The sequence below is a fragment of the Artibeus jamaicensis genome, unplaced genomic scaffold (assembly GCF_021234435.1).
Source record: "Artibeus jamaicensis isolate MK-2021 breed Jamaican fruit bat unplaced genomic scaffold, CSHL_Jam_final contig_432, whole genome shotgun sequence".
Taxonomy (NCBI): domain Eukaryota; kingdom Metazoa; phylum Chordata; class Mammalia; order Chiroptera; family Phyllostomidae; genus Artibeus; species Artibeus jamaicensis.
The window spans coordinates 4,657,535-4,671,792 of NW_026521828.1; the positions used below are offsets into that span (position 1 = coordinate 4,657,535).

Consider the following 14,258-nt stretch of genomic DNA (forward strand, 5'->3'; position numbering starts at 1 on the left):
TGAGAACAAAATCCCCAATCACTGACAATTTTTATTTGTGTTATCTGGCTACTAATTATGTCAGTTCAATTCACGTAAAGGTTTATTTACTGACTTTGTACTTAAAATATGAACAAAGCCAACTTATTTCTCTCTTTATGTTTCTGAATAGAGTATATTAAATGATTAGAATTCCAAGCATTCTATTCCTTTTTATCTCTTCTACCTCAAACAAAATGTCCCTTCCAGGATATCTCTTTTATATGCTATACTTTTATTTCCCATTTTCTCAGCATGGTTCTTGGCCCTGTAAAAGTAGCCTTTTAAAATAGTGTTATAATATCTGCAGATTGATTTCTATCACCTGGATACACCAAGTTATATATTTTGTTATCGGACACTGGCTGTGTATCTCCGAAGAGTAACGCTGAAACTTCTGATGCCGAGCGTGTCTAAAAAACAGGTCATGAGGAATGTGCACATTCCAGAGTTTCTTACACTAGTCTCAAATCTCAGCTTATCACATTTTCATATTTTCTGAGGGCATTCAGAACAACATATCCCTGCCTTCTGCACAGCATCGTTATTTTTATAATATCAGACTTTTGCCCTAATAAATATAGTGGGCACCCTTTCTCCTGCAAGAGTAGATTGCCCCAGCTGTGATTATAAGTCCACTGAGGAGACTTTTACCCCCTCGCAAGCTAATGTCAGTCTTTCAAGCATTTCTTCTATGGAGTCTTTTCATCTGAAAGCAAAGGGATGATATTTTTTAAAAAGGCCCATTTTTCAAATGGAGATCTACTGGAATGCTTGTCATATTTAACCAATCAGAAATCTATGGTAAAGAAATGAAATGAAATAATTCTACACAGAAATATATAGTAGATCATTTCAGTTTATAGCATCCAGAAATAATGGTGTAAACATTTTTTCTGTAATTCTTTAACTGACTACATTGTTTCAAAATCTACAACCTATATTGAATATTTTAAACGGTGTTTTTCAAAGGACAGACATTCTCAAAAATGTACTTAAAATTTTTAATGACTCTGGAGATACATATAATAAGCATATACCATTATGTTCCTCAAGGCTGAAAAATGTACTCCAAGAGATTACAGAGTTTAAGTTAGTCATTATTGAAGTTTTTTCCAAAATCTCATGTCCATCAGATTGAATTGCAATACAGTACAGGATGATATATAAAATGGAGAGAGAGGAAAATATTTGACCTACTTTTAAAGTTTTTAATGTTTATTATTATATCCTTAAAATCACTGTTTATATCAATCATAAATTATCAGAAAAAGCATCGTTAGCAAAGATGAGAATAAATTCATTTTTTTCAATATTCCCAAGTCTTTGAATTTGCTATTACTATAGCATATTTTATCCATTTCAATTAAAGACAATATACCTTATGGCTATATGTGGCCAACTACCTATTTCTCTTCTTTAATACATGTTTATTTTTTGTTATCTTAGGGGATTATATACATAATAAAAAAGTAAATTCTACCAAAATAGTAATGTCGCACTTTGAAAATGAGTTCTCTGTGCTCATAGAAGGGGCGTGAGTGTGTGTGTAAAATTTTTTAAAAAACTAAATAACTTGCACAGAGCTTAGACTACTCAGTCACAGGTAAAAGTATTAAATAGCATTTCTTAAACTAGAATAAAGATAAAGATTTTTTAGATGTGTTGTGAAACTCTGCAGATTTTGTAAGGCTGTATCACGGAGCAGGATCGAGAGCAAGACATCAGGTGCTTGCCCATCAGCCCGTGAGCAAGTCTGGCTTTCCAATAGTTACGTCACTGTCCTGATTTCCCCCCCTTTTTTGGTACATTCCTCCCCTGTCTGCAGTCTTTCTCATTTATTTCAGATTTTATGAAACAGGAACTGTTTTCCTGGAACCAGTTCAGATGCTTAGATAGGCACAGATATCATATTAATACATTGCCTTCTCCATTATATAGACCATTTTGTGATCCACACATTTTTGTTCCTTAAGATTTTTTTCCTAGGAGTGTAGTAAAGGAACACTAGGTGGAATATAAAACCCCAGGGAATTTGTATAGCATGTCCTCGAAAGAATGTTGGGAAGTGGTAAGAAAGGACACCTGGCAAGACCTTAGTCACATATTTGACCTGTGTCTGTGACAAAGCAGCTTCCCTTCAACCTTGAGACCCTGACGGCATTTATAGCCTCAGAACTGACCTGTGATCCACGCCCAAGGTGATCACACTCCCTGGAATATTAAAAAAGTTAACTCTAAATCCACGCTACCACTGAATGTTTTAAAATCAAATTGTGAATTCTTATTGTTTGCCCATCTTTGCTATCTAAGTAGAAAAGAGATGACTTTCTTAATACTGCCCCTGAATTATAATTTAAATATTGTTATGAAATAGTTTCTATAAATTCTTCGGAGAATATGCAGCATCAGTTGTACTTGGGAATCCTGAATTCTCCCTTTGGTTTCCTGCATGACTTTGAACGTTGATTTATTTCCTTGCTTCATGTGTTTTACTCTGAGATCAATATTTTGTTCTGGCTTCATTAGTCTTTGTTTAACTAAATAAGATAGGCTGATCATCTTATTAAAGAGTTATTCAAGTGTAATGTCTAACACTATTTACTTTTATTGTTATAAATATTGTATTATTAAGTGCTATTTTCTTTTTTATCAGTATAAGCAATTAATTATAATTGACCATAATTAAAATGTATTAGTAAACCAATTACCCATTTCAATACAAAGAAAAATACATTTTTACTTCAGAAAATGAGCTTAAGTTTGAATGCATGCTTTATAAAAAAGACACTACCATCTCTCTTATTCACCTTTTATCTCAGAGGTGGTGATAATCTAATGCAAAATAGTAGATCAATAAGTAATATTCCAAAATGAACATTTAGAGCAATAGTCTCAGAGGTACTCTGCTTGAATTCAGTGTGTTGAATGAGGTAGGTAGACTCTTTAGGCTAGAAGAAAGATTATTATCCTCATTTCTCCCTGTCAGGTAAAAGCAACATATCTTTCAGTTGATTATAATTTCGTATCTGCCTTTTACGGCATAAGGGTATGTACATGGAACTACCATGTAAATTCAGTGAATGTTGATCAACCTATTAAAAACAGGACTAGTCATTTAACTACATGCTGCCATTTTCATTACTTCACCACTTAGATGGAAAGCCCAGTTCTCACAGGAAGGGTTTGATATCATTCTCTGAAGTAACAGCGGTGACCTACCTCCTAGTCCTGGTCTCAGACGATTGTCATAACCATCTAGGAGTCGGTCCAAAATCCTGGTGAAAACGGTGGTGTTGTCTTTAAGTTCATCTTGTAATGAGGGTTGTCCATTACAACTGAAAAAAAGCGCAAGGAGAGGTCATAGCTAAATTATCCATTTCTACTAAAGCCTTTTCCCAAATAAAACCTCCCCCAGATTCTTCGACCTTCCTCCTGTTGAATCTTAATTTGAAAATTCCTTCTGGTAAAGTAAAAAAAAAATATGTCATATCTTAATTCCTACTATTTTCTCATGCTTGTTCTCATGGATGATAAGTTCTTTATTATAGTATTTCCAGCTATGGAAGGAAAATTACCAGGAAATGCGTTCTGCCTGTTTACATTCATAATTCTCAGCATGTACACAGTGCTCTAATGCATTTATTTCTGGGCAAGCTAGAAAGTATATGCGTGCTGGAATGAAAACCTGGGAGACTTCTTTCCAAATAAAAAAAGTGTATATATTAATGAGCTACCAAAATAATTAAGTTTTATTTTCATTTAATTTAACATAGCATAAGGCTAAGATTTCAACTCCTAACATCCCATTCTTTATCTGCTTCATATTCCTATACATGTGTGTTTCGCGTTTTTGATGTTCTTTCAAGATATTAAGATGAGAAAAACAGATAAAACTTGTTTCTTAGCATAATTATATTTTCATGAAGGTGACATTTCCAGTCACCTTCAGATTTATGAACCTATTTTGAAAATTTTATAATCGGTTTATTCAGACCTCTAGTTAATTGAATTTTTGTCATTTCTTATCTTAGAAGTAAAAAAAAAAATCCCTTGAAAAAAGATACGGTCCAATGTTCTTCATTTATGGTTTACTGAATTGTAATGCCAGGTGAGTGTTTGAGAAAACGCAGCCATTTGTGAGCAGAGCTTGAGCTAGAACTCAGTTTTCTTCAAATTTTAGTCTAAAACTTTATTTCCATTCCTCTAGATTGGAGTAATTATTTCCATTTAAATATTTATAGTTGGAGGTGTAGTTATTATTCTTGCCCATTACTAATCTTTGAGTTTCAATGACACAGTGACTGCCATTCAAATATCGGGTATTTCTTGCATCGATCACAGTGTCACCTGTGCTCCTTGAACCCCATTTTATGTAATGATTAGGGTGACGCCTCCACAATCCTACGAGAGAAGGGACTTCTATTTTAAGATCGATCACACTCGCTGTTATATTTCAGTGCTAACTCTGACCTTGAGTAAAAGAATGTGAAATAGAGTATAGACTCTATAGAAACTGCCACAAAAATATCACTTTCATACTTGCTACTTAATATGCTTTGATTCCACTCCCATGTGTTTATATTACTGGTCAATCTAAGAAAATCTAGTAACATATGAAACCAGGATTCGCTTATTTTACGGGGGCAAGATATATAACCAAAGTATCATTTTAAAGCCAAACACTGTTATTTAGGTAATTAAGTTTATAGTGGCAAAATGTAGTGACCCTTTTTTCCGATAAATTTAATTCAATAAAGTTATTATAAGTAAAAGCTATCAATGATATTAAATACACAAAAAGTACCTCTATTAAACCATGTATTGTTCTCCTAAATTCAACATCAATATCATGCAGATTGAGGGTTTACTCTGCTTTGGCAACATTAAGCATCTCACTAGTTTTCGAAATCAAATTTCCAGTAGCTCTGTGTCTTCCAGAACGTGTCATTAGTAGATGGCAGCAGCAAAGCAAAAAAAAATAATAGTTTTCTGAGTGCAATTATTTACAAAAGCTCTGTCAGAAGACCAGCTGCCAGGCATGCATCTCTCAAGGATATTGGAAGGTCATCTTGATAAAGATCGAAAAAAAATGTCAGCATGCACACCTTAAGTTGTGAGCGGGGCCGGATCAGGTAGTTTACGGAAGAAAGCAAAAAATAAGAAGGGGGAAGGTAAGACGGGGGGACATGACAGAGCCCAGCCAGATTCTTAATATGACTCTTAGGCTATGGAATTCTCTACTACTTTTATCTCTATTCCCTTTGTTTTTATAGCTTATTCCAATTCAGGAAGTGCTTCCCACTCCCCCCGCCCCTCCTCCCACAGTTTTATCCTATGGTGTTTTCATCATCTTTTTTTTTGCACTAGAATACAAATGCCAAAAGGTATATATCCCCCCACTCCCAGAAAACCAGTTCTGCTCTCCTGTTTGGAATGGTAATTCTTCTCATTTTTTTAAAATGTGATTTTATAATCAGGCATTTTTTATCTTTATCTCTAATTTATTATGCCCAATTGTCATTGTCAGAGAATAGCCGTAGGATAAGGATTATTTATTTGCTATTAAACACGCATGCCAATGTAATGTTTCTTAAACTAAATATATAATTTGAAGGGAAACATCAGTTACAGTACCTGATGTTTAGTCCGTGTGAACCACCGTATAATAAAACACTGTGCACTGACTCCATCTACAGGTCACTGTGGTAGTAACACTTCATATAATTTTTTCCAAAGCAGTGAAGAGCATTTACCTCCCCAGATTAAGAGTTTAAGGCAATAAAACATTTCCTGTTCATCTGGCCATTATTATTTAAAGTAAGAACAGCTTCTCCATTTAAGAAACCCTCCTAAGTTCACATTTCCCCCCGACTGTTCTGTCTCTCTGCCTTACTCATTAAGGTTCACTTTTCCGTTACCTTTTGAAGAATCTTAGGTTTTTGTATTATGTACAAGACTCCCTTATGGGCCACAGAAGTGGAGTACACAAGAAATATAAGAGCAAATAAAGAACAATCTGAAATATTTGGTCATTTCTATCATTGCTACAATAATATATGCTTGATTGGATCATTAGGAAATATTTTGAATATAGGTAAGCATATTATCAAGTATTTCTGATAACTTGTCTCCACAGTAGTTACGCTTAATTTAAGATGTTCACTTTCATCTAATATTCTTAAATATATTTTGTCATATCTTACCTCTACTGGTTATATAAATACTGTTTTCAAACATAATATGTACATGCTTTTACTAGAGACTTACGACTTTTCAGATTACAAATACTACTTTGAAATTCACTTCCATATAGTCACAAGTTTCTCTATGATTTTGTAACTTGCTAAGCAGTTTCTGGTTGAAAAATCAGCTCACACAGTATGTAGACATTAATTGGGGAAACTTTTCTATGAATTGGGAAACTGCGGGTTCCGTTCAGTTACAGCTGAACAGTGAAAAAAAAGTTCAGTTTAAGACTTAAATGTTGAATTAATACATTCCCAAATAAAACAAATTCAGTGTACTCAAACTAACATACAAATAAGGTGGTGATTTTTTTCACATTGCTCTTTTTTGCTCTTAGCTGGGATTTTATAGCAGTTAAGTTTTTAAAATTCCCTTAGTCATGAATTCGTCCAAGGGCAATTTCCTTCCCCCTGAAAGAGCAAATTGAAAAGTTCCGGACATTCTCATGCAGATTTAAAGTAAAGTTTCCCCACCTTCTTCCAGGCAGTGTGCTCAGAAGGAGGGTCCAGGCCCAGAGACAGTCAGAGAGACCCAGGCTTTTCTTCTTCATCGCGGGCTTGTACAGCTGCAAAGTAGAACAAGTAGAGATCAATGTCTCTTATAGGAAACATCAGGTTATAACCACTAGGGCTGACTGAGGCAGTTCAGATGAATGCTTTGAAGTCAGGAAATGACCTCACTGGGATATGACACCTCATTGGAGGCAGTGGCAGCCTGGACCATCCATTCTCCACTTTCCCTTCCACATCTCCATTCAGAAATCTATCAGTATCTTAATTTCTCCTGTAAAAGAATACAAGTTGACATGCTTTCAGGTGACAGTCTCGTTCAACATAAAAACTGTGAGGTTTTTTTTTTCCCTCTAGGTTTTATATTGCCAATATAGTTTGCACTACTCTTTTCTTGTTTTTTCTTTTTATCGTTTGAAAAAATCTGACCTTTCTGATTCAAGTTCCCGCAACTAAACTGTGCACTGGAATTTTTAAGCGGGTGTCTGTCACTGAGACGGCATGTTTTGGGGCTGGAATGGGGTAGGTTAACATGCTTTGGTGACTGAATTCATCTCAGCATTCTGAATGTATCTTGATTTCAGAAGCAACTGTACTTATCTTTAAAAAAAACATAGCACACACACTGTTGAATGTCAAAGTCGTGCTTACATTTTCTGCCTGTGATTGCCTTGTTAAATATGTTCACTAGTGCTTCTGTGAGGCTAAGGGACACCCTTTAGAGTCCAGCCATGTGCTGATCTGTCTTGGACACACAGACCGCACTCACGCCAGTGCGCACAAACATGCCCACACATATCTCTCAAGCCCTCTCAGATTTTGCGAGGTTGCTGCTAGAAAATGTTTCATCTCAAACAGATGGAAGATGAGTGCTTTGCTTTGCATGAATAAGGGACTCTTTTTTTTTCCCCCCCTCTTAGGTAAAGTGTAATCAATCACCATCTGATGGTTGAATTTAGACTTGGTAGTGGGATGCTTGAGAAATGGAGTATGGAAAGCTTAGAGAATTTTTTAAAATTAGCATCTATTTGTAGAGTCAATGTTTAAAAACCTGTGCACTACCTGCTTCAAGAGCAGATATGGCAGCACTTTATTTAATGTGCTGTAATTTATTCTGTTCCTAGCATTTGAAATGTGCAAGGCATTTGTTAGCACTTTCCTAAATCTATGGCAAGTCTTTTAAAGCATCTTTTTTATCAAACACTCTATAGTTCAATGCAGTATGTCTTTAAATACATCTACCCAAATGCTGTCCACACTCTCTGGGATCATTTGTATCAGGGAAAACCATTACAAACAGGCATGTAAGCGATGAAACACAATGTGTTTACAGTGAAATGATCTAGAGATAACCGTGAGCTTCTTAGTTTTTACTTAATTTAGTGTCTGCCTCTGACACAGATGAGTTGCACATGACTGGAAGTATTAGATAAATAATATTATGTTAAAATATTGCATTTAGGTTGCATGATTATAATTCACCCTTTTATTAATCTTTGATATCAGCTCTGAAGGAAAAACAACTTATCTTACCCTATTAATATTTGTTGGTTTTTGTTTTAAAAAGATAACTCCTGACAGGATATATGAAACAAAATAAAACACAGCCCCAAAGCAAGGTACCATAGCTTTTTGTCCTCCTCTGACATTTTAACTAGAGAAAAACAAGCCCATCATGACACTTGAGTTGTTGAGTGAGAAAGTTTCTTGCAAATACAAACATAATAGTTTAAAAGAAACGCTAAGCTTCCTCCTCGCCCCTTTGCACCCTCCACCTCCCACCACCGACGCATACTCCAAACGCCCATATCCCCTGCCACCCATATCAAATGATAAGTTGAGTTTTTGGTGTTCAGAATAGGAAAGCCCCTACACCAGAGGGCATTTCAACAGCGTCCACTGGAAAGGAGGAAAGAGGCATTTTTTGCAGCCAGGAGAGCGTGCCTTCCCTAGGATGACACACGGAGACAGGGTTTCTGTCCCAGTGTTCTTAACTTTATGTGCCCACCAACGCCCCTCCCCACCGCATCCCAGCTCCCTCTTGGAAAAAAGAAAATAAAAGATAGACCACAACAACAGGTCACCACCCACCCCGTGGAATAAATTCAGATCTGCTTAAGAAAGGGGGGGGGGGAGAAGGGAAGAGAGACAGAGTAGAAAAATAACGCTCCTCTATCGCTGCGGTGCCCAGCCTGAAAGAAAAACATTCGTGGTTTCTACCTGCGGTGGGATTGGGCTCTTGTCCTGTTCCCCTCTTTCTCCTTAGCATCCCAGTCCCTCGGGCGAGGAAAAGCCACCCTCAGAGATCGGTGTGTCGCGGTCCGAAGGCGCGCTTACCTCGGGCCCCCTCTGGGCACAGGATCGCTCCAGACCCGGGAAAAGTCTGCGAGAGAAAACCGTGGCGAGCCTGGAGCCAGCGCGAGTCCGCGCGTCCGGGCGCGCCGCGCCGAGCGAGGGGCGTCCTCGCCCTGCCTCGCGCTCACTCGCTCTGAGCCATCATGGACTCTGCGTGCTCCTGTGCTGAGGGGTTCACACCCAAACTGGCTTCCCAATATCCAATCTGCAGCTATACAACAAAAGATTTCTCTTTACCAAGACAGTAGTAATACGTCCCAGGGCAAACCGGATGTGAAATAGGCGGTGACTTCATGCCAGAGAGATTTTATTTTAGAAAGGAAGGTGGTACCAGCCTCTGGATCTGGAGACCAATCCGCCCATTTTTTATATGCAGCACAATTTAACTTGCGCCGCTCGGGCCCTAATCCCTTCTCTCGCGCCGCAGACCCAAATCCTCCCACAATCTGCTGCAAGCTTTCCCTTTTGGAAGGGAGTGCAAAGGGGGGAGGAAAGGGGACGAGACCTAGGACCAACACTCAGGATTTTTTTCACACTTTCAATGTAGGGGCACGCTATTTTAACGTGTGCCCATTAAAAATAAGGCTGATCCGTGTATCCATGCCGCCTTTTATCAAATATGTAACCGCTGCATGCATATGAATGAACGCAGGCTCCGGAACAGGGAGGTTACACGTGTGGAGAGCGCGCTCGCCCTCCCGTCCATCTCCCTCGCTCGCACTCCCACACGCATGTCTGAGTCCCCGTGCCTTGCACAGTCACGAATGGTGAGGAATGGCAAGGGAGAGTTCTGGCCGGCAGGGAATTGGCTACCGGGTTTAGAGAGTCTTTCGCGCTTGCACAGGTTGTGAACGCCTCCACCCCACCTTCGTCTGTAGCGTACAGACCAGAAGAAATGCGCTCCAGTCCCGGTTTTTTAACCTTTGGATGCGAGTGTTTCTCTGTTTACGTCGTGATGAAGGAACCACGGGCTCTTTAAATAGGATCTGTGCTGGGCACAGCACATTTTTAACTTTAAATAAGTCGCCCAGATCATTTCTAGGTTTGAGAGTCGTATCTCCATTTCCGGAATCATTCCTTTGGATCGTACTCCATCATTCTCCGAATTAGGAAAATGGGAGACGGGGAGGAGAGATGAACAAAAAGATTGTTAGAAGTAGGACCAAACCCTCTTCTGCTTTTCACCTCTGCCCTCTCCGTTACCCTCCCTGCCGGGTCTCCACCCACAGACCATTACACATTTAGGGAAGGAGGGTGTGTTTCAATATCACTCTCACTAAATTTCCAGAGAATCAGGGTCGGCTGCCGTTGTCTCCTTGGGTTTTGTGAATGGGTGTTTGTGGCAGAGAGGGGACGGGTGCTGTGCTGTTCCTGGGACCGCTTACTGAAATGACCTCAAGTTCTGGGAGCTGTTCCTTCAGCACTTTCGCCGGGACTCGGTCGGAGGAGCTGAACACATGGGATGACTCCAAGTAACTCCTGTGGTAAATAAGGTCCGAACTTCTAACTTTGGTGAGAGCCCTCTGGCCATTTTTTCACAAGGGGACTTAGAGCAGAAGAGATATTTCTGATAGGGCGGAGCTTGGCTAAGCAAAGGAAAAACCTCAATGGCCAGCCCATACCACTTATGGGCTTTGATCCTACAAGTGTTCCTTGACCTTGTGCTGAAATGCAATCATCTTACATGACAGGTGATAGAAATACGAAGGAATATAACACTGAAGACCACATTCACAGTTGGGTTTGGTTATCTTCTGAGTTTTGAAAGGGAACTGTTATTGGGAAATTATTTCAGAAATTCGTCTTCAAGGAAGGGAGGTTTGAAGACCAGCTTATGATACCCCTCCCCAGTTTCCGGGCAGGAGTTGCCTACTCTGTTCAGACTCAACAAATGGGAACGTATTCTTAAAACTATCCATTGAAGGAGCATCTGAGCTTCCCTTTGTAACATGACCCAATTTTTATTTATTTACATGCTTACCCATTGATTCAGTTATTTATTGAGTAGTTCTCAGAACAAAACTCATTTTAGTAAGGTTTAAAAACCCTAGGCTAGCAATTAAAAAACATTATTTGCTTACATGAAAATATGTATAATGCAAGTCCATTGTTTTGTTTCGATTCAACAAAGACTGATAGTCCTAAAAATGTGATCCTTTAGTCTGTTTTTCTCTTGGTTGAATAATGGCCACTTCTCTTACTCTCCTCTACAAACCGAGGGTAATGTTAGTGGCTGCACCTGATGAATACAACCAGGTCACCCTATGGATTGTTTTCTGAGCACAGGCACTGCAACTCTATCATCTGCACTGTGATCTCTGAGAGCAAAGCCAATCATATCTTGTTTCAGACTTAGGAAGTCATCTAACTATCCGGCAGTAACCAGTTGCAAAGTATGTCCACACATTTTCAAACAAATATTCATAAGTATCAGGTATATCTTAAAACTATAGTACACATATGGAAATGGAAATAGCCATACTTAGATTTTCTATTTCAAATATTCTCACAGGCAAATTTTTGCTAGACAATCTATATCTAATTTGTTTGGGGATCTGTAAGATTTTAGCAAATAAATTTAACAACAACTCATGGGCATTTAAAGTATTAATAAACTGATCACTCTAAACATAGCAATTACAACTCTAAATTGTATAGTGTTATCTAAGGTATTAACATATGCTCATAATAGCAAAGAATAATATAAAAAATTAATGTCAAGGAAATAATTTATATTGTCTCGTTAACTAAATCTTTTAGATAATTGCTGTCATTCTCTCCCCCACCCCCAGGGCAATAAATGTTTTCAAAGTGTGTGTGAATCTGACTGAAGCTTTGAAATAATAATAATAACCATCATTTTGAATATTCTTAAAGTGTTTACTCAGTGCCAAGAAATGTGCTGATCAATTTGCCTGAAACATGCAATTTAATTCTCAAAACATGAATGTGAGAGATAGTCTCAGTACCCCCATTTTGTAAATCAGTCACTAAATTATGAATCAGAGAGCGTGAGAGGCGTTTTCAAGTGTGCACGGCTCTGGAGTGTGGGTGTTGGAACGCAAACCTGGATCTTCTGACTTCAACGCTTGTTCTCTCAGCTGCATTTCTCTGTTACTTTATTTCCTTACTGCATGGTAGTGAGTTCAGGTTAAAATCTGTCTTGTTCATCTTCTATCTATGCTTGGCCATCTTCATGTCAGTCACATGAAATCTCCCTCTGAGCATTTTCAAAGTATTCACGGTGAGATTCTTTATTACAGTGATGTAGTACATCCAACTGTGATGCCATGTCCAGCTCCCGTTAGGGTTGCAGAGGGTTCTGTTCTTGTCCTTCTGCTTTACGAGGCCAGTCGCAAAGGCCTTCCAGTCCCTAGTTCTGGGTGCAAGGGATTTGAGGTCAAACCTAGGACCCGGGATCCTGGGGAGACCTAATAGCTCTATTTCTAGTGTTGCAGTCTGGTACATTTTGCCTTTGCTGTCAATTTTAAATGGCAGGAAGCCCTGACCTAATTGAAAAAGTGCACCGATTCTTTTCAACAGAGACGTTTTTACTTCTCCCAACTAAATGTGAACCAAATGAGAAACATACAGTAAGAGTGTTCTCATTTAATTCAGTGTGGTTTTTATCATTTACCAAAAAAAAATTGGGGTAAGTAAAAATTGTAAAATATCAAACAAGCTTCAGCTGAAATCTGGAATGAAGCAGTCTTTTTCAGTGTATTTGCATGGCTCAGATATATACACGGAAAGTATATTTTAAACTTAACATATTGTGAAACACGATGGTCAATTCATAAGAATAAACATGCAGGTTGTAATTAAACATGTTACATACATTTGTGTATGTATACTTACGTATGTATATAGAAGATTTATACTCGCTAAACTAGTCCTTTATTTTCCACTTTCCTGTGTAAAATGTAGACCATCTCGTTACTGAACTATGCTGGCACATCCAGAGAACTAGCCCTTCTTTTATATTCGGTATTGAAATAATAGCTTAGTGCGGAGAAAGGAGAGAACTGTGAGGTAAGTAGGAGAGTAATTGTTGTACCTCGGCCTAGACGCATTCTTCATCTGAATGACAGACAGATTCCTTTGCCCAGGCTGAAAGGCTAGTTTAACATCTCAGTATGGTGAGAGAAATGACAAGTACAGCAAAGCAAAATCAAATTTCTCCCAGAATATTTGAGTCATAAGCGTTTGGCATTCTGAAGGGACGTAGAGGTTGTTTGCTCCAACCACTTTGACAGATCACACGTGTTATGTAATCTTTCCTGTGCTCTTTGCAGACTAGAAGCAGAAGTTGAACTCAGGTTAGCATGGCGTGGTGAGCACTCGTGCACATGTCTGAAACCCCTGACGCCTAATAGGTATGTGACCATTGGCATGTTACTGAGCTCTTCTTAAGTTCACTGTCTCAAGTTTTAAAATTATTTAATAAAAGTAAAATACAACGCAGCACAATACAATACAAAGAGGTAATTGTACCTCATTAGCTGGTGAGGCATAATAGGAAAAACATGGACCTCTTATATAACATCTACGAGGTATCCAGTGAATGTCATCTCCTACTGTCTCTTTTATCTGAACACAGATTCATCATTTTTGAGCATTATAGTGCTTTTACAGCATATTCATGTAACTCGTAATATGGATTGTATTATGCACACTTTGCCTAAGATTTAACAGAAACACAGATTTTCAGTTAGACTGGACACTATGATAGGCCGGCTCCCATACTACCTTAAATCCTAGGCCTGTATTTTTGTTTATAAGGTATTCAGAGAAAACGAACAGCTCTCCTTACTCCTGCCTTAGGCATAGAATATTTTATATATATCCCAAGCTAGGGCTATTTGAAAAGAGTATTCCTCAAGGTAGATCCGACCGCAGCACGCGTTCAAACCACAACAGCTGCAGCCAGCCACAGAGGCTCCCAGAGCTGCACTCTGCATCATTTCCCCATGAGACCTAAGAGGGACCCAACCAATACCCCACAGGAATGAAATGTGTTGGTGAGAAGCAGACTCTGTATACTAGTCGGATAAGTAGGATGCTGTCTAATTTTCTTCTGTGGCACTTTTCATGTATCAGCAACTCATGTGTCACCCAGATTCACCC

General features: G+C 38.5%; 1 protein-coding gene across 2 annotated transcripts in view; it reads right to left on the minus strand.

Annotated features, from left to right (window-relative positions):
* GABRA1 (gamma-aminobutyric acid type A receptor subunit alpha1) overlaps positions 1 to 9,444 on the minus strand; it is a 51,529-nt gene extending 42,085 nt beyond the window's left edge. For both annotated transcript variants that reach the window (XM_037141744.2, XM_037141743.2), the window contains exons 1-3: positions 9,114 to 9,444; positions 6,741 to 6,832; positions 3,241 to 3,356 (exon numbers count right to left, since the gene is read on the minus strand). In XM_037141744.2, coding sequence (XP_036997639.1) covers positions 3,241 to 3,356; positions 6,741 to 6,817 — 193 coding nt within the window. In that variant the 5' untranslated portion in view covers positions 6,818 to 6,832; positions 9,114 to 9,444. The remainder of the gene's footprint in view (positions 1 to 3,240; positions 3,357 to 6,740; positions 6,833 to 9,113) is intronic.
* Between the last annotated feature and the right edge of the window lie 4,814 nt (positions 9,445 to 14,258).